Source organism: Ictalurus furcatus, chromosome 15 (assembly GCF_023375685.1).
Source record: "Ictalurus furcatus strain D&B chromosome 15, Billie_1.0, whole genome shotgun sequence".
Lineage (NCBI taxonomy): Eukaryota > Metazoa > Chordata > Actinopteri > Siluriformes > Ictaluridae > Ictalurus > Ictalurus furcatus.
Window position 1 is genome coordinate 19,575,750 of NC_071269.1, and position 18,284 is coordinate 19,594,033.

The window sequence follows — 18,284 nt, forward strand, 5'->3', positions numbered from 1 at the left end:
GGATGCCAATATTAGTGGAGGCACTATAAAGTGCATACAACAAACAAACAGAGACAACAACAAATGGAGATCAAAAAAAGTACTTTCAAGATTACATAATTAAACATACAGTTTATTTGTGCAGATAATGCTACAATGAGAGCATGATTGCAAATCTTTGGGGTTGTGGAATTTCAGGATACTGCACACTACTCAGAGATGATTATAAAACTTCAACTTGGACCTAATGATATATATATATATATATATATATATATATATATATATATATATATATATATATATATATATATATATAAATGCTCTGTGTCTCCAGTAAATAAATAAATATTATATAATATTATATAATAGATAGAAAATAAACGTGTTAAAGGCACATGTTTGTGTGGAATTTATTTACACACTCTCGGGTGTTGGGGCTGGTTTAAGAAAAAGTTTCATGTTATTGTGTTGTGGTGTTTTTGGTGCACACCTGAGATGGGCGGGTTGATACTGAAGTGTCAATACTTTCGATGCAGACATCGACCCTAAATATAAGAATATCGATACTGTGTGAGTTTTCACCATGTAGTAGATAAATAAAATTGTATTGCGTTTTTTTATTTAATAAAATGTCTGCCCGCTCTCTCTCTCTCTCTCTCTCTCTCTCTCTCTCTCACACACACACACACACCATTAGATTCAATAACTTCATAGTCATATGCACAAGTTTCCTTGTAGAATTAAATTCTTAGTTTGCACATTCACACGGATGCTGAAGTAGAAAATAAGGGGGGAGAAAAAACGTTAGAAAATTTTCACACATTTGTGACTGAGTAACTTTAGTCGCTCTGAGTGGAAAAAAAACATTCTTGAAGGTTTGAAATGATAAATAAAATAAATATTTATGTTTGAATACTAGTCCCCACTTCTCGTGAGTGTGTGTGTGTGTGTGTGTGTGTGTGAGAGAGAGAGAGAGAGAGAGAGAGAAAGCGCCCCCTCATTCAGTTTCGCTAGTTTATTTACTAGACTGTGTGTAGAGTGTTGTACAGGGCAGCAGTGGACCAAATCCTGACAAAACACACCATATAATATGATTGTCATTGACTATTTCAAAATAATAATCCCTTTAAAAATAATAATAAAAAAAAAAATAAAAAAAGGAGAGGAGCGTTAAAACATCTGGGATTTTGCTCACATTATTTGGCAACCCAATTACATACAAAAGGCTTCTGTTACTAAAGAAGACCCACATTATCAATTCGACATATAAGTCTTGATATCCATGTTCGCAAATTATTTGTAGAAATTGTAGCTTTTCTCTTTTTATACACAAGAAAGCTTTTCTATGTATTGGTATCGATATTGTAGTCTTTTTTGGATTGAAAAGAGAATCGGTGAGGGGCGTGACCGCGGCTTTCAGCCAATCAACGGCTTTCTTTCTCAGGTCAGAATTTCTCCACCAATCACTGAGTGCGAGGAAGTTAAAACCGTTGGGTCGGGGTGACGTCAGGTACAGAGTGAGCCCATTGGCTGGCAGCTCTCATAGAACAGCAGGGAATAAGGAAGTGTGGCGAAGTTGCAGCAAGAGCCGTCTAATACTGTGCAGTTTTATAAAGAAATCCTCTCCAGACATGGCGCAGTAAGTGTTCTTTCTTTCTTTCTTTATGTAGGTGTACATTTTGATTCGAGCTATTGGGTTCAGGAGGTTAAATCCCAAATGTTTCCGTGTTCCCTGTGCGTATTTCATCGTGTATTAAATAATCTGTGTAGTGCACTATATACAAAATAAAGGGCCATTTGGGATTAGACAGCTTGAGTGTAAGATCATCTCTGATCAACTAAAACAAGTCTAAAACATCGAAAAATTTAAAAACCCGACTGACCTTGTTGATTTTTACTGACTGTCAATTTTAATCACTGTCAATCTTAATTGTGCTAATTAATTTAGTGCTATCTTAACTGTATTAATGTATATTGTTTCACGTCCTAATGTAAATGAATCTAGTAGTTTACTACAATTATTTCCCCATCAGGGTATAATATATTAATATAGTTTATAATAGCTATAGTTTACAGTTAAAATAGTTTATATTAGCTTTGAGAAGTCTGCTCATTATTGATTTAGTTGCATCCAGGATATAAGTGTGTAATTAACTGAATTGTGGTATCTATGAATGAATTAAAATGCAGCCTGTTACCATCAGAGACCATCAGACTGCTGTAGGACATCTTTAATCGCGTTATAAAACCATTAGAGGAGTATAGAATCAGTTACAGGTCACCCGTTGAATCATTAGTAGCCTTATATCATTGCTGTTCACTCGCAATGGGTTTGTTTTTTTTTTTCACTTCTTGTTCCTTAATTTTGTACATTTCCTAATTGCACAGAGCGGATATTGCTCTCATTGGTTTGGCCGTGATGGGACAGAACCTGATCCTGAACATGAACGATCATGGCTTCGTTGTAAGTGATTGCAGCACGTTTTACTTCCTTTTCTTAACATCATGTCGACTTCCCAGAGTCTTACTGATGTGTTGAAATTGACTTCCTTTTCCTCCTTCAGGTGTGTGCTTACAACAGGACGGTGTCCAAGGTGCGTGACTTCTTGCAGAATGAAGCCAAAGGCACGAAAGTGATTGGTGCAGAGTCTCTGCAGGATATGGTCTCGAAACTGAAGACTCCTCGACGCATCATTCTCCTCGTCAAGGCTGGGCAGGCTGTCGATGATTTCATAGACAAGCTGGTAATGTCATCCTGAATATTGACCTGTCATTATGTTCGTGTCTATGTCGTCGTATTAAATCACCACTACCTTACACATGGCATTTAACAGGTTCCTCTTTTGGAGTCTGGAGACATCATCATCGATGGGGGCAATTCTGAATACAGGGACACAACAGTAAGTCCAGTACAGTTACATACACATTTCAGGTTTGTCTGTATCTCAGAATGTGAAAGACATATACATGCATCTATGTGCAGCGTCGGTGTGGAAGCTTAAAGGAGAAAGGCCTGTTGTTTGTGGGCAGCGGAGTGAGTGGAGGAGAGGAGGGGGCACGCTACGGTCCGTCGCTGATGCCTGGCGGACACAAGGAAGCATGGTGAGAGCTTTATTCTTTCAGCTATATGTTCTCAAATAATTTTTCTGTGATTACTGATGAGTTTACTTTCACTTGGACAGGCCACACATAAAGGACATCTTTCAGAGCATTGCTGCTAAGGTGGGCACAGGAGAGCCATGCTGTGACTGGGTGAGTGTCAAGATATCCCAACCTGATCAGTTATAGGATATAAATACGGTATAAGTACTGGAGGGTACTCCGGCTTCCTCCCCCAGTCCAAAGACATGTGTTGTAGGCTGATTGACATTTCCAAATTGTCCATAGTGTGTTTGTGCATGTCCAGGGTGTCCCCTGCCTTGTGCCCTGAGTTCACTGGGATAGGCTCCAGGCTCCCTGCGACCCTGTGTACAGTTGCAATCAAAATAATACCCCCACTGCAAATCAGGTTTATTGTCAAAATTGACAGAATTTCAACTGTTTGCAATGAACAAATCAAACAAAAGCAATTGAAATAGTTTATAAAATAGGTCTTTTGCGGTCACTCGAAGGTTTTCACAACCTGTCTTCTCAGAAATCTGGTTGCAGCTGTTGATAGCTTCCTTTTTCTGCCCCTAGCCAGTCCAGGTATTTAATGTGTTCCAGGTCAAGCACACCTGGTACAACTAATGAAGCCCCTGATTAGTTGCATTAGGTGTGCTTGAGACAACACCTGTTTTGCATATTTGTGCTGTTGTGAGGGGTTCTATTCAGGGGGTTGAATAATGGTGAAATTGGCGAAATCATTATAAGTTACATTTTCAGTTGAATTTGGGGAAACCACTTGAAGCATTCGTTGTGTTGAACTATTTCAATTGCTTTTGTTTGATTTGTTCATTGCAAACAGTTGAAAATCTGTAAAATTTGACAATTTTTTTTTTTATTGGGGTTGAATAATTTTGATTGCAGCTGTAGGATAAACGCTATGGGAAATTGATGGATGGATGGATGGATGGATAAAATGAAGGCCAGATTGTTGTGTATGTAAATACATATTGTGTAATTAAATATAATAATAATACATACATGCATGTGTACAGTAATTTGAGATGAAAATTGATAGAGAAATCTGTATACTGTACAGGATATACAGTAATGTGTTCATTATAATTTGATGCTCAGGTTGGAGATGAGGGCGCGGGACACTTTGTAAAGATGGTCCATAATGGCATCGAGTACGGTGACATGCAGCTGATCTGTGAAGCCTACCATCTGATGAAAGATGTGTTGGGTATGGATCATGATGAGATGGCGAAGGTGAGTCACAACCCATTTCCTCCTTCACCTGTTAATAATACGAGCCTGCATTTCCTTGTTCTTTAATCCTTTGTCTTTCAAAACAATCAGCTTCTTTCACATTTTAAAAAGACTTTATTTTCCTCCTTTAAGGCATTGTAAGGCATTAATCACTTCTTTCTCCTCAGGCTTTTGAGCAGTGGAATAAAACAGAGCTGGATTCGTTTCTTATTGAGATCACCGCAAACATTCTGAAGTACAAGGACTCTGACGGCACTCCCCTGCTGCCCAAAATCAGAGACAGCGCAGGGCAGAAGGGCACAGGCAAATGGACAGCTATCTCTGCTTTGGAGTACGGTGTACCCGTCACGCTCATCGGTATGTACTTGCATTCAAGATGATTCGAGATGGCCTCTAATGTGGGTTGAATGAAGGTGTCATTTTGCACCAAGAATGATGGGTTTTTTTTTTTTCCTGACCTGATTTTTTGATTTTTTTTTTTCTATCCACTGCTTCTGTAGTGTCTGTGTAACTAATGGACAAGAATTTCAACATATTTCAACATTATGGGCTGCTGGGGCAGCCCATAACAACTGCATTTAGACTTCCTTTATGAGTGAATTTCGAGAAAACAGGCTTTTCATTATTTCCTCATGTCCATGGCAATTGCACTTGGACTACAGAAGACAGGCTCTAGATAGATCCTGGGTTACAAATTTCTTTCTTTAATTTTTCTGTTTGCATTTTCATTCCTAATATGCTCATCTGAAGGAGAAGTACTTGGACACAGGAGTCTGAGTAGGAAATAAAAGGCTGTTTTTAGCCTTTCAGATGTGGAGTGTGGAGAAATGAGGAGGCGGAAGCGATTGCACAATGAGGGACAAAGGATTTCTCTTGGCAGGCAGTGTTTAGCTCATGATGACATGCTGATTTTCCTCCCCCATATACCTGCTTTAAACGTGTCATCAGTGTAACCTTGCTAATCCTACAACGTCATGCTTGCACAACTGTTTGCTGCTATCACCGGGAATGTTTGTTAATGTGGCAAACCCTGCTTTCACAAAAGCAGACCTGATTAATCATTGCCATTCTAATGTGTATTGACACAATGACTGCACTTTTTATGCATGGCATTTGATTATAAAGCAGCCTTTATTGTCTTATTTGCTGTGTCTGGGTTTTCAGACTGGACACATGATATGCAAAAAATATTGGGATTTTTTAAAAAGATCTATAACCTATTATAATTTAGTCCAATTGGTCTTTGTCTTATTTCAATCGGTTTGGTACGCTTAACATTTCTTCTCTTAACAGCTCCTGGGTTCGAGGTTCAATCCTGAGCTCAGGTTACTGTATGTAATGTGTGGAATTTTCCATGTTCTCCCATGTCTGCATAGGTTTCATCTGGGTTCTCCGGTTTCCTCTGACCTCCCAAAAAACATGCTTGTAGATGGATTGGTGACTCCAAATTGCTCCCCTATGTGTGAATGTGTGTGTGCATGGTGTCCTGCATCTTATCCAGGGTATATTCCCCAGTCTGTACAGAGTTTTTGTGATCGTTGCAGCCAAAAATGCTTCGCGATTTGCTGAGCTTTTTTGTGCTTTTTTTTGTTGCAAAAAACTACTTGAATTGGTGAAATTGCAGTTCTATAAAATTGTTTTGCACGGTCTTTCACAGTGATGTTTGTTGGTAAATGAGACCTTTTCACTTTACTCCTGTTCGATTCACGTGAAGCAAAGGGGGCTTTGGCTGAATGCGTGTTGTGATGACGGCACATTAAGCATCTTGACCCAAATCTGCAGAAAACCTGCGGTAATTTTGAAAAATTGCAAGCTCCTGCGAATATTGGGGAGTTTCTTTGATTTCGCGTTAATTTCTGTGATCGCAAATCATAGGAACCGATTCTTCATGTATTCCTGGGATAGGCTCCAATTTCACCGCAACTTTGATCAAGATAAAGCAGTTACTGATTATGAATGAATGAATAATGTTTTGGACACACAAAGCCTATATAAAAAATTTTGTTCTGACATTTTATGCATTAATGCAGACTCTTTCAATCTTCTCTATCCCTACTTGAGCCCCATCAATTCATTGATGTATGTATTTACTTGCTAATTAGTACAAATCAGTGGTGTGTATTTCAGTTTCTGGGGCAGAGATGTTCATTTGAAGTGCAGCCTTTGTGTTTTGTTGGTGTTGTTTTTTTTAAATGTAATATTCAGTAAAGCTGCTGTATATGTGCGCTGTCTGAACCTGGATCTAATGCTTTAATTATACAGTATTTCCTTATCAGGCCAGAAGTGTATTACTGAGTGCTGTAGCTGTAGCAATCTGAGCTCTAAAAGCTGCTTGTCTGCTGTTTTTGTCTCACAGGAGAGGCTGTCTTTGCCAGATGTCTTTCTTCTCTGAAGGAAGAGAGAGTAGTGGCCAGTAAGAGCCTCACAGGGCCCCAGGGGGCCAAATTTACTGGGGACAAGACTCAGTTTCTTGAGGACATTAGAAAGGTCAGTGAACCTTTGGCCTAGCTAGTTTGTTTCTGTATTTTTGTGTACTGTCATTGTACAGAAGCTTAATGACTTCAGGCACTCTGGATTTTCATCATTATAATGTGCACTAATCATTTCCTTTCCAGGCTCTGTATGCCTCCAAGATCATTTCCTACGCTCAGGGCTTCATGCTCCTCCGCCAGGCAGCGAAAGAGTTCGGCTGGTCTCTTAATTATGGAGGAATTGCTCTGATGTGGCGAGGTGGCTGCATCATTCGGAGGTGAGCTACGCCTTTCTCAGATGCAGGGTCAGAAATCAAAGGGTGTGTAATCTTAGACTCCAGAGCACACGGAGCTGTTTGCTGAGACACAATGCAGTGAAATGATACTGACCCTCATTGTCACCAGCCAATGTTGCAACAGTGAAACACATGAGGAAGCAGAGTTTCAGTTTACTGAAATACATTGCATATTATCTGGTGAGGTAACATTAGACAAGGCTGTGCTAGGAACAGTATTAAATAGTTACAGGAAAAACATTATGATAAAGATATATGTTCTTAACAGTACAAAAATGTAAAGAGAAATGAAATAAAGTACAATCCTTAATGAATGCTAAAGCTGATCTGAGGTCCATGTCAAAACACATGGAAATAATATATACATAATAATAAAGATTTAAAATACTTCAATATTTAAAATATTTTTAGACTATCCATGGGTTAATTTTTGTATGAAATTTTACCTGAAGGGATGTACTTGACACCTTTTGTTACTGACTAGCCAAGAGCTGTGTTATCATCCCTTATATCGTACCGCTTTTGAATTCTCAAATCTGATTGGTCAGAAGGTGGTAAGTAATTTTCTATAATAGCAGCTCTGACAGCAGTTCAGACTTTAGCATTTTTGGAAGGAGTCTCCAGTGTCGGTGCTTTGTAGCAGTCCAGGGTAAAGCAATTCCTTTACGTTTTCCACCACTGGAAAGTCCATAGGACTTAGTGGTTTCTGAATAATATGTCAAGCTGGCATTTTTTTATGTCTTGTTAACATCATAAGGATTGTAAGGGAACAACTCATAGCTGCAACGTATAATATAAGTGATGACAAGAATGAACTTGTTTTGCAAACTTTCCACAATATTAAATGTTAACCTGCTGAAAAGGACCAAAAAAAATCTGTAAAAATTAATATAGATTGTAAACAAAATTCTAACATCAAATCAGCTGCTTCCAGTCAGTATGTAATTATTATTTTTAAATAATACAAAGATATCACGATATCCACAGTATCTTAGAATAGCATAATATATGAATATCAATAATAGATATCGATTAATTTATTGTCATATCACCCAGCCCACTCACTGATTGTTTTCATATAACAACACACCTGACTGTGTTTTATTCTTCACAAATCTCACTAATGTACTAAATAGTATGGGAAAATAACTGAGTTGTTATTTATGTGGTTTAGGGTGCTGACTGCACTGTTGACCAATTGCAGAGAAACATTCAGATTAAAAAATAGGAAGAGTTCTTGTCACTCCTGAACTGATGGAACTGCACTTGATGCAAATTTCAGATTTTCTTATAGTCTTAAAAAAACACCAAAAAACCAGGTGGGAAAAATTTCAACATTATGGACCCTTTACTCTCAGGCACAGTGAAGCACTATATATTTATTATTTTTCTTAAACAGACAGAATTAAATTTACTCCAGAGGGACTTATCTGGATGAAGTGATGGATGATGTGGTGTAATCTTGCTTCGTTTTATGTCTTCAGTGTGTTCTTGGGGAAAATTAAGGAGGCCTTTGACCGTGATACAGAGCTGCAGAATCTGCTACTAGACAGCTTCTTCAGTAACGCTGTACAGGACTGTCAGGTACAGAACGTCTGGCTAGTCTGAGCAGAGAGGCCTTGTGGCTGTTTAAACAGAAAACTATCAATGATTAAAATGATGTTATAATAAATTGGACAGTAATACTCTCACTGCCAGCTACAGTCTCAGTACATGGGTGCTAATAGCACAAGTCTGTCTCTCTCCTGTGCTGTAGGAGTCATGGAGACGAGTTGTGAGTACAGGAGTTCAACTGGGGATCCCAATGCCTTCCTTTACCACCGCGCTGTCCTTTTACGACGGCTACAGACACTCCATGCTCCCCGCTAATCTGCTGCAGGTACGGCCTTTACTCCAGCACAGATCTGTTCACACTGCTACACTGACTACAGCACCACCATGACTAAAGCCCATTCACTGACATAAAACCTGGTCATGTTGATAGATCCCATTTTTCACACTTGCAGCTGTAACTTTGATGGGTCCAACAGCATGAGGTCACGTTCATTGCGTAAACGACAAGAATGCTATACATTTATAATTTAACTTGTTGGTTTATTTTGTCCTCTGTCTAGATGAACACAAATTTACCGGTTTCTCAGGCCAGACAGGTTTCCACTAACTTATAGATTGATTAATTCTTGTTATCTTTTGTTTATCTATGGATTTAGCAGAACATTGGCAGGAATTTTACCAAGTCGAATTACGAAACATTTATTGGTACATCTGCATGGGTGAAAAGCTTGACGTTGAAGTATTCAAGTCATATTTGTGACTTTTCTTTTCTTAACATACACAGCCTTTTCCCCAATTTTCACATGACTGTAACTGACGGAAACACAGATTCATTCAATTAAATTAAAATTGCAAAACGCTTCAATGGAAATCCAGCTTGTTTACTTCAGATTCCTCTTTAAATCACCCATGTTTATGTCCAGTGGTATGCCATGACCGTAACCCTCAGTAATAACGATCACTGTACGTTTTAGGCTCAGAGGGACTACTTTGGTGCCCACACATATGAGCTGCTCTCAAAACCTGGCCACTTTGTCCACACCAACTGGACAGGCCATGGTGGGAACGTATCCTCAACATCTTACAATGCCTAGAAATCCTGTCCAGCAAAGAACAGAGAAGAAAATCATCTGAGATCAAGACCAGGGACCATGGCACCTGACCAAAACACATTCTTCCCGCACTTCTATCCTGTAATACAGCCTCACTTCAAGATTACTGAACGTTTTTATGATGCTTTGAATTAACCTAGAGATCTATTTATGATGGAATATGATATCATAGCGTGTACACTGTTTCAACCATCTATCTTTCTGTAAGGTAGCAGTAGGAGACACTTAAGGAGAGAGAGTAGTGTTGATGAGGCCTCGCTTACTGTAGGTACAGCTCAGAGATCAGAATTCAGTGTTAAACCTGCATTACAGTTTATTGTTACACTGTATTAGGCTAAATAAAGAGTTCCATCCATTTTTAATGAGTTTGTCCTCTTTATTGACCTGCTTTCAACCCTGAACCAGATTTACTGTTATTTTACAAATGTTCTATTTACACTAATAGTTAACTTTAAACCCTAGAGATACTTATTTTCCTTTCTCATTAAAAGAGTCATGTATGCATAATTACTTTAGAACAGGAATTCTCTATGTTGGCCCAATGCCTATTGTGGATGGCTATGTTGTCCCTCCCTATACAACGCTAGCCCAACGTTAGTCCAACATCTATTTTGGGTGGCTAAGTTGGCCCTCCGTATACAATGCTAGCTCAACATTGGCAAAGGAGCACTTTTCATAACAACTCTGTTATGACTGAAAGTTTGTCAGCCTTTATAGACCACATTTGCCCAATGGAAAAAAGTATGTTGGCCCGGTGTTGGTGGCTGACATTGAAAGGGCTGGCAGTTTGCTACCTAGCTAATGGCTTGACTCAGAAGAGTTTGAGTAGGGAAAACAAACAAACAAAAGATTCCAAGTATTGTTACTATGAATGCAAACTTTTAATACACTGAAAAAGACACACTATTAACATCACACACACATATATAAAATTTGGTTTCAATCTGCCCATGAAGCAATGTGATAACATAAAATTAAAAATGACTTTATATGGCCATGGGCATTGTTCCGACTCACGCCAGTTGTCATTTGCTGCTATCGTCAAGAAACTGTTTGACGCCATACAGAACATCACTTCACCTTCGCACATTGGCTGAGAGTACGCTAATGGTTGAGAGGCAAGAATTTGGCCAATAGTTGCTGCAAGACTTTTATAAATCGACCAATCAGTGTGCGAGAAGGTGGGAATTACACCGAGGGGTTAAAGCAATGCAAACATGCGCAGATATGATGCAGTACTAGACCATAAACACATCTTAATGAAATTAAAAACCGAATCCATTGGACATTTTCTTAAATTTAGAAATCCCAGTCGGATGCCTTTTTAAGGTCCGAAAAAGTACGTGAACCTCCAGGATCAGCAGTTTAATTTGAAGGTGAAATTAGAGTCAGGTGTTTCTCATCGATGAGATGACAATCAAGTGTGAGTGAGCGCACTGTATTATTTAAAGAACAGGGATCTATCAGACTCTCATCTTCACAACACATACTTGTGGAAGTGTATCATGGCACGAACAAAGGAGGTTTCTGAGGCCTTCAGAAAAAGACTTGTTGAAGCTCATCAGGCTGGAAAAGGTAACAAAACCATCTCTGAAGAGTTTGGACTCCACCAGTCAGACACAGTCTGATGGATTGTGTACAAATGGAGGAAATTTAAGACCACTGTTACCCTTCCCCATTTTATATATAATATATGTATATATATATTAGTAGTTAATTTTCTTTTGAAATGTAGTAGGAAAAAAGTAGTTGGAAGAAGAACGAAAAACATTATTTAACATAATTCCCACCTACGGAAGCCCTAAGCGGCCATGCATTATTACATTTTTTCCTGTTGTTTTCTCGTGATCACGACTTCAATTCCCTGTGTACTGGACATCCATCATCCGGAAGTCAATGAGGTTTTGAATGGTTTTTTTTGTTGTTGTTGTTGTTGTTGTTGTTGTTTTTTGTTAAATGCCTGAAATAAGGTCTGTGGTTAACACAAGCTCAAGATATGTTCACGTTTTATACTACGCCATAAAATACATCAGTAATACCCCCACTCAGTATTCTTATAAAATAAAATAAATAAAAAGCTGTTACGTGTCTTGAAAAATACGGTTGCTAACAAGTGGCTAAATGGGACTACAGAGGTTGTCGGGGACATTAGACGTCATCACGACGAATAGGAAATCTCATCTACATCCTCGTTGTGTTTATACTCGCGCTCTTGCAACTCAAACTTTCCAACTTGTAGATTTATAAATTTTTAGTATTTTCCAAATGTATTCTTTTTTTCAAATAAAGATTGAAAGAGTTGTCGGTGGAAGCTTACTGGTGGTGACGTTAAAGTCATGCGACCGTGGTGTAGTTCGTTTATAGCCTAACATTAGCTGTTTATTGTCGTTGTTGTTTTTTAAACTTCTGGCGAGTGTATAGGCTGCAAAATCTTCTGAATCTTATCTTAATGAACGGAACATGTAAGAATCATAAACTTTTGTTGGTCACAGAGCTTATTTCCTGCACTAATCCAAAAGTCAGTGGAAAAATCCTGTTGGCTTTTTGTCGAGGGAACCAGGGTGATGTTAACTTCTGGGGTGGCCTAGAAAAATACGTCATCCCTGCAAGATTGACGAAGGAGACACCACTCTCTCGTAATGCAGAGATAAAGTCCACCTCTACAGCGGGCAATTATTATACATTTATCATGGCGAAGATGCCAACGTGCAGTAACACCAGTCCCATTCACAAAGCACTATTTTTCAGGATAAAATTACATTGTGAGACAAAAGCTTTTGGTTATCTCAAGATCACGAAAAAACAACTTTTTCTTATGTCGAGATCACGAGAAAACAACATAAAAAAAAAAAAAATAATTCATGGCCGCTTAGGGCTTCCGTACCCACTACGCTCTGCTCGCTCAGAACACTATACTTGCAATATGAATTTGTTGCCAGCAGAGGGCACTAATGTTATCGGCGAGAAGGTCAGGAATATTATACAACAACATTTTTAAAAAACATTTTAAAGATGTTTAGCTAATTAACAACATTTAATATTACATAAGGAATTTGCAGAGTTTATAATAAATCTACTAACTAACTGGGGCTGGAAGTTTCAGTTCTGCATCAGTGAGTTCTGTTTTTACAAATTGAACACCTGGTCTGCTGTTAGCTAAAAAAAAAACCCACTGGGGTTTTTTTTTGTTGTTGTTGTTGTTGGTTTTTTTTTTTTTTTTTTTTTTAAGACGGGTACATTTGTCTTCTATGTGTTGAATGCAGTAAATGTGTGTAAATGACCACTATATTCCCATGTTAATGAACAAGAGAATTTTTTGTCCACCAAGCTTCATATCTGACTACCCAGTCCCGGCTAGGTGCAAATAAAACCAACCCGCTCCTGCATGTATTTTGTTGGGTTTCAAGGGATCCCAGTCCTGCAGCACACCTACAATGGAAAGGTCATCATGGATGATGTTTTATTTTTTTGTTTTAACCAACATGTTTTGCTCAGATGTGGCTTTTATGGTCAGTGCATCCCCCTGCATCCCCACACAGCCTGGGCCTAGTACAACTTCCCCAAAATGATGGCAAGCCTGCATTCAGGTCTGGGCAGCAATTTTTAAAACCTGCAGGAATTCACTGATTTTCACTTTTGCCTTCCTCCGCCCTGTGTGTGGAGTTTGCATGTTCTCCACTAGCTTGGGGGGTACTCCAGTTTCCTCCCCAGTCCAAAGATGTTGTAGGCTGATTGACATTTCCAAATTGTCCTTAATGTGTGAATGGGTTTCTGAATGCGTGTGTGATTGTGTCCTGTGATGGGATGGCACCCCATCCAGGGTGTTCCCTGCCTTGTGCCGCGAGTTCACTGGGATAATCTCCAGGCTTCCCCACGACCCTGTGTAGGATAAGTCATATGGAAAATGGATGAATGGATGTTCACGTTTGTCAACACACCATCACCTTTTCAGATGAAATGAAAAACGTGGTTAGATTATGATTTTTTTTCCTTCAAATTAGCAGTCCAATTATTTTTGGTCGTACTAACCTCAGCTTTTTAGGTACATGATTATATATTACATAAGTACATTCAGTAGTTATATAAGGTGTTTCTGATTTCTGTTACACTATATGGCCAAAGACCTGACCATCACACTGTTATTTAGGTCTTCCTCAAACTGTTGCCACAAAGCTGGAAGTTCACATTGTATAGGATGCTGTAGCATTACAATTTCCCTTGACTGGAAGTAAGAGGCCCAAACCTGTTCCAGCATGACAGTGCCCCTGCTCATAAAACGAGATCCATGAAGACACAGTTTGCCAAGGTTGGAGTGGAAGAACTCAAGTGGTCTACACAGAGTCCTGACCTCAAACCCACTGAACATCTTTGGGATGAACTGGAATTCTGACTGCACATCTTCTAACCAAGCATCAGTGCCTGATCTCACTAACACACTTGTGGCTGAATGAGCACAAATCCCCACACTCCAATATCTATTGAAAAGCCTTCCCAGAACAGTGGAGGTTATTAATGGGCTGTTCATCAAGCACATAGGAGTGTTATGCTCAAGTGTCCACAAACCTTTGGCTATATATCGTGTGTGTATATATAAGTAATACATGTTCTGATTCAGTGGAGCTTATTTCTTTGTCTGGTTAATAGAGTAGCCTGACGACGTTGCTTCCCTAAGTCTCAATTCTACAGTCTTTAGCTTTTGAACCATGCACCTGTGACAGTTAGCAGACAGATAACAGGGAAGGTGTGTTTTTTTTGCTCTAAAGGTTAAACAGGTGTGAGGTAGTAAATAAAAGCCTTTGTAAGGTTGTAAAGCCCTTTGTTCCAGAGTTGTTTAAACAGAGAGTATGCTTACGCTTTATTTGTTTAGACATTGAAATGGTTACATCTGAAGATTTGGATGTAGTAGACCTTTTTTTTTATATTTACAATAATGTACTATTCCTTCTTTTGAACCATATTTCTAGTGAGCAAAACAACGAAACCAAGGGCGTGTACTGCATGTACTGTAACCATGGCACTTGTAATAAATCCCAAGTGCCATGGTTATCCTGCTGGCTTTGGGTATGATGGCATGAGACCTTTATAGTTGCATAATCTGCACTGTAACTCTTGTTACTGAGTGCAGAAAATGCTAATCATAAATGAAATGACTCATTATGACGGACATCTATAATGAAACATCCGTATCCTAGACCTATTTACTAATTACCAGTGATCTTTTCATGACAAAAAAAAATCTCTGCCAAAAAATCCATCGATGTGCGGATGACGGCAGTGAAAACTTCAACCTATTTAGCAGTACCTTGTCAGATCCTGGGTTGATTAGACACCTCCTATTGTAGTTATGTTAACAACTAGTACTTGTGCTCATGACTCACTGAGTATTTAAAGTACATCTCAAACCCTCAAATCAGGACCAAATCATATTTCGAATGAGTGCTAATGCTGCGGACAGGACGCAGTAGATCTTAGCACTCAGATGAAAGTGTGTAAGAGCTGCTGAATCATCACAGCATGCTCCAGCCTGTGCCAGCACAGTAAGTGGACACCGTCTCCTCTACCCTGCTGATCTATTATGCAGAGGCTGGACTGAAGGAGAGGCACACTGGCGAACAATAAACTCTGATGTGCTTCGTATTGGAGCAGATCTTCATCTCCTTTAAGACCTGATCTGTGTATGTATGTTCTCTTGAAAGCATGCTTTCTATTGCGGTGCATGTCTCATTGCATTCTGTTCAGTTAGCGAGAGTGATTGTCATATCATTGACAAAACACTTTCCTTATTATTTGTGGAAATATATATGTCCTGTTCAGGAAATCCTGATTGCGTGATCCACTAAAATCAGTGAGTTCTTGACAGCTTACAACCGCTTTCTAATTAGTATATTAAATATGGTTCTCTTTAGTAAGTGATTTCGGTTAACAGACATTCTTATTTTATGAGAGTTCATGGAAAAGTAATTTCTGACAAAGTGGTTTGTTGGTGTAATTGAAAGCCTCTTAATTTATTCTTTTAATGAACTACGTCAGTGGATCTTGTTAGTGCTTTATAAAGCATGGCTCTGGGTGGCAGAATGAATCTTTACCAGGCAGTAGACAGTCCCATGTTCACGATGAGAGTGCTTCTGAGTCTGATCCCTCTGCTGTTCATCGCATGGAGCACAAACAACGCTGACGCACTGCCTGTACAGGACAAACTGCCAAACAGCAATGAGGTGAGTCCATATTACCATATGCTTTTTTCCCTCAATCTTGTGTGCAGCATTTTATACTGCAGCATGTGACTAACAAACATGTGACATTCAGGTCATTTTTACCAGCTAGTAGATCAAAGCAACTGGAATTAAATTACAATGTGCACTTATTTGGATCATTAAGGATTCATAGCTTCTTAATGTATCACTCTTTTAAATAAAGTCCCATGCATGACTGTCAAAGTTAAAAAGTCCTGAAATGTTTTTAAAATAATAATAATAACATTATAAAGTCCTTGCCACCTCACAGCTTCAGGGTCCCTGGTTCAGTCGTGAGTTTAGGTTACTCTCTTTGTAATTTCTGTGCATGCTCTTTCCATGTCTGTGTGGGTTTCCTCTCACTCCTTCTGGCTACACTAAATTGCCCCTATGGGTGAATGAGTGTGTACATGGGGCCTGTGATGAACTGGTGGCGCATCCAGGGTGTATTCCTGCCTTGCGCCAAGTGTTCCCAGTATAGGCTCTATATCAGGGGTGTCTAATCATATCCGGAAAGGGCCGGTGTGGGTGCAGGTTTTCATTCCAACCCAGCAGAAGCCACACCTGAGTCTATTGAAAGCCAAGATCAACTGATTAAACAGGTGGAATCAAGTGTGGCTCCTGCTTGGTTGGAATGAAAACCTGTACCCACACCGGCCCTTTCCGGATAAGATTGGACACCCCTGCTCTATATCTACCACAATGCTGAATGGGATAAAGTAATTACTAAAGATGAATGAATGAATGAATGAAGACAAGTCCAGATACTCTGAAGTATTACTATTAAATGACCTGAATGACTGAAATCCTTCATTTCACATTACATCAGTAGGTTACTTGATATTAATACATTTAAAGTCTCTCACCTAGGTACTGACAAAAGAGCAGAAGGATTTCATGACAAAGTTTTTGGCCAACCTTGCTGAATTGAACATGACCATCAAAGACCTGGAGACCATGGACCATGAGCAGCTGAGTAAACTGAGTGAGAGAGCTGCTTTTGGCCTGCCACCTGCTCGAGAGAAATCCCAGTGCAACTTCTTCTGGAAGACTTTCTCTTCATGTTAAACTTGCATGTATATAAGTGACCAAAATGTACCCAATAATCATATACATTACATAGCTAATAAACAGCTGAACACCAAAAGCTCTAAGTGCTAATAAACATCAGAAAATGTGTCTGGCTTTGTGTGGTTTTTGTCTTGTCAGGTTTTTCATGACCCGGAAGGAGCAGACATATTTTAAACATGGAAGATAAAGTTGAGGTAACTACAGTAAACAGGTTGATTGCATTTTTAAAGAAGAAATTCAACTTCTAGAGGAATACTAACGGAGATTCATACTTTCACTTCAAATGTGATCTTAAAAAATGTTTCTAAACAACTTGTTTGTAATAATAGATGATATTTTAAGTCACATACCTTTTTTTTTATTTTTTTTTTTTATAAACTGTTTAACAAAAAAAAATCTTTATAGAAACTATAAATCAAAATGCACCATGATACAATGTAATGTCAGTTATCAAAAGGGTTAAGATGTGTGTGCAATAATTACTCTATTACCATCAAGTTTTTGAAATGATGATAAAAACAAACAAAACACAAGTTATCCAGATTTGTTAAGTGTGTGTGTGTGTGTGTGTGTGTGTGTGTGTGTATATGTATATATGTATATGTGCGTGTATATATAAAAAAAATAATACACATACACACACAGTACTGTGCAATAGTCTTAGGCACGTGCAAAGAAATGCTGTGGAGCCAAGATGCCTTCACACATGATGAAATTAAATGTTTCAACATTTAAAAATATACTATAAAGAGCAGTAAACAGAAATAAATGAAACAAAGTCAATATTTGGTATGAAGACCATTTGCTTTCAAAAAAACCATTTATTAGTAGTCTCAGGTACAATTTGTGTAGTTTTATAAGGAAATGAGCTGCAAGTTTTAATGAGCATCTTACAGAACCAGCCCCGGTTTTTCTGGAGACTTTCGCATTTGCTTGTTAATTTTGCAGCAAAATCCATTGTGTTTCTTTTCCCATTCATTGTGTTGTGTTTTTTTGGGGGGCTGAAAAGTGTCTCTTACATAATATGCTGCTTTCTTTACTGACATACAAACATTTTTCTGAAACATTTCATTTAGTGCTGGGAATCTAAAATGTTTATTTTTTACTGACTCGATAATGTAGAAGTCATAAAATAAAAATCTATAACAAAGTTTCTACTAAAAGAAAATAATAATAATAGGGTGCCTAAGGCTTTTGCACAGTACTGTA

At 38.6% G+C, this 18,284-nt stretch overlaps 2 protein-coding genes across 5 annotated transcripts; both read left to right on the forward strand.

The window, feature by feature from the left end:
* Positions 1 to 1,492: 1,492 nt before the first annotated feature.
* Positions 1,493 to 10,133, forward strand: pgd (phosphogluconate dehydrogenase). The gene is made up of 13 exons (XM_053644087.1): positions 1,493 to 1,621; positions 2,371 to 2,446; positions 2,547 to 2,726; positions 2,817 to 2,882; positions 2,966 to 3,084; positions 3,165 to 3,234; positions 4,204 to 4,338; positions 4,506 to 4,695; positions 6,695 to 6,825; positions 6,954 to 7,087; positions 8,590 to 8,689; positions 8,862 to 8,984; positions 9,634 to 10,133. The coding sequence occupies exons 1-13, from the start codon at positions 1,614 to 1,616 to the stop codon at positions 9,751 to 9,753; spliced, it is 1,452 nt and encodes a 483-aa protein (XP_053500062.1). The 5' UTR covers positions 1,493 to 1,613; the 3' UTR covers positions 9,754 to 10,133.
* A 1,020-nt stretch (positions 10,134 to 11,153) lies between these two features.
* Positions 11,154 to 17,182, forward strand: sst6 (somatostatin 6). Of its 4 annotated transcripts, none has more exons than XM_053644418.1 (3): positions 11,154 to 11,346; positions 15,802 to 15,986; positions 16,875 to 17,182. In XM_053644418.1, the coding sequence occupies exons 2-3, from the start codon at positions 15,828 to 15,830 to the stop codon at positions 17,070 to 17,072; spliced, it is 357 nt and encodes a 118-aa protein (XP_053500393.1). In that variant the 5' UTR covers positions 11,154 to 11,346; positions 15,802 to 15,827; the 3' UTR covers positions 17,073 to 17,182. The 4 variants fall into 4 exon arrangements, with proteins under 4 accessions (XP_053500393.1, XP_053500394.1, XP_053500392.1 ...); XM_053644419.1 differs by lacking the exon at positions 11,154 to 11,346 and adding an exon at positions 14,625 to 15,450; XM_053644417.1 differs by lacking the exon at positions 11,154 to 11,346 and adding an exon at positions 14,625 to 15,446.
* Positions 17,183 to 18,284: the final 1,102 nt, after the last annotated feature.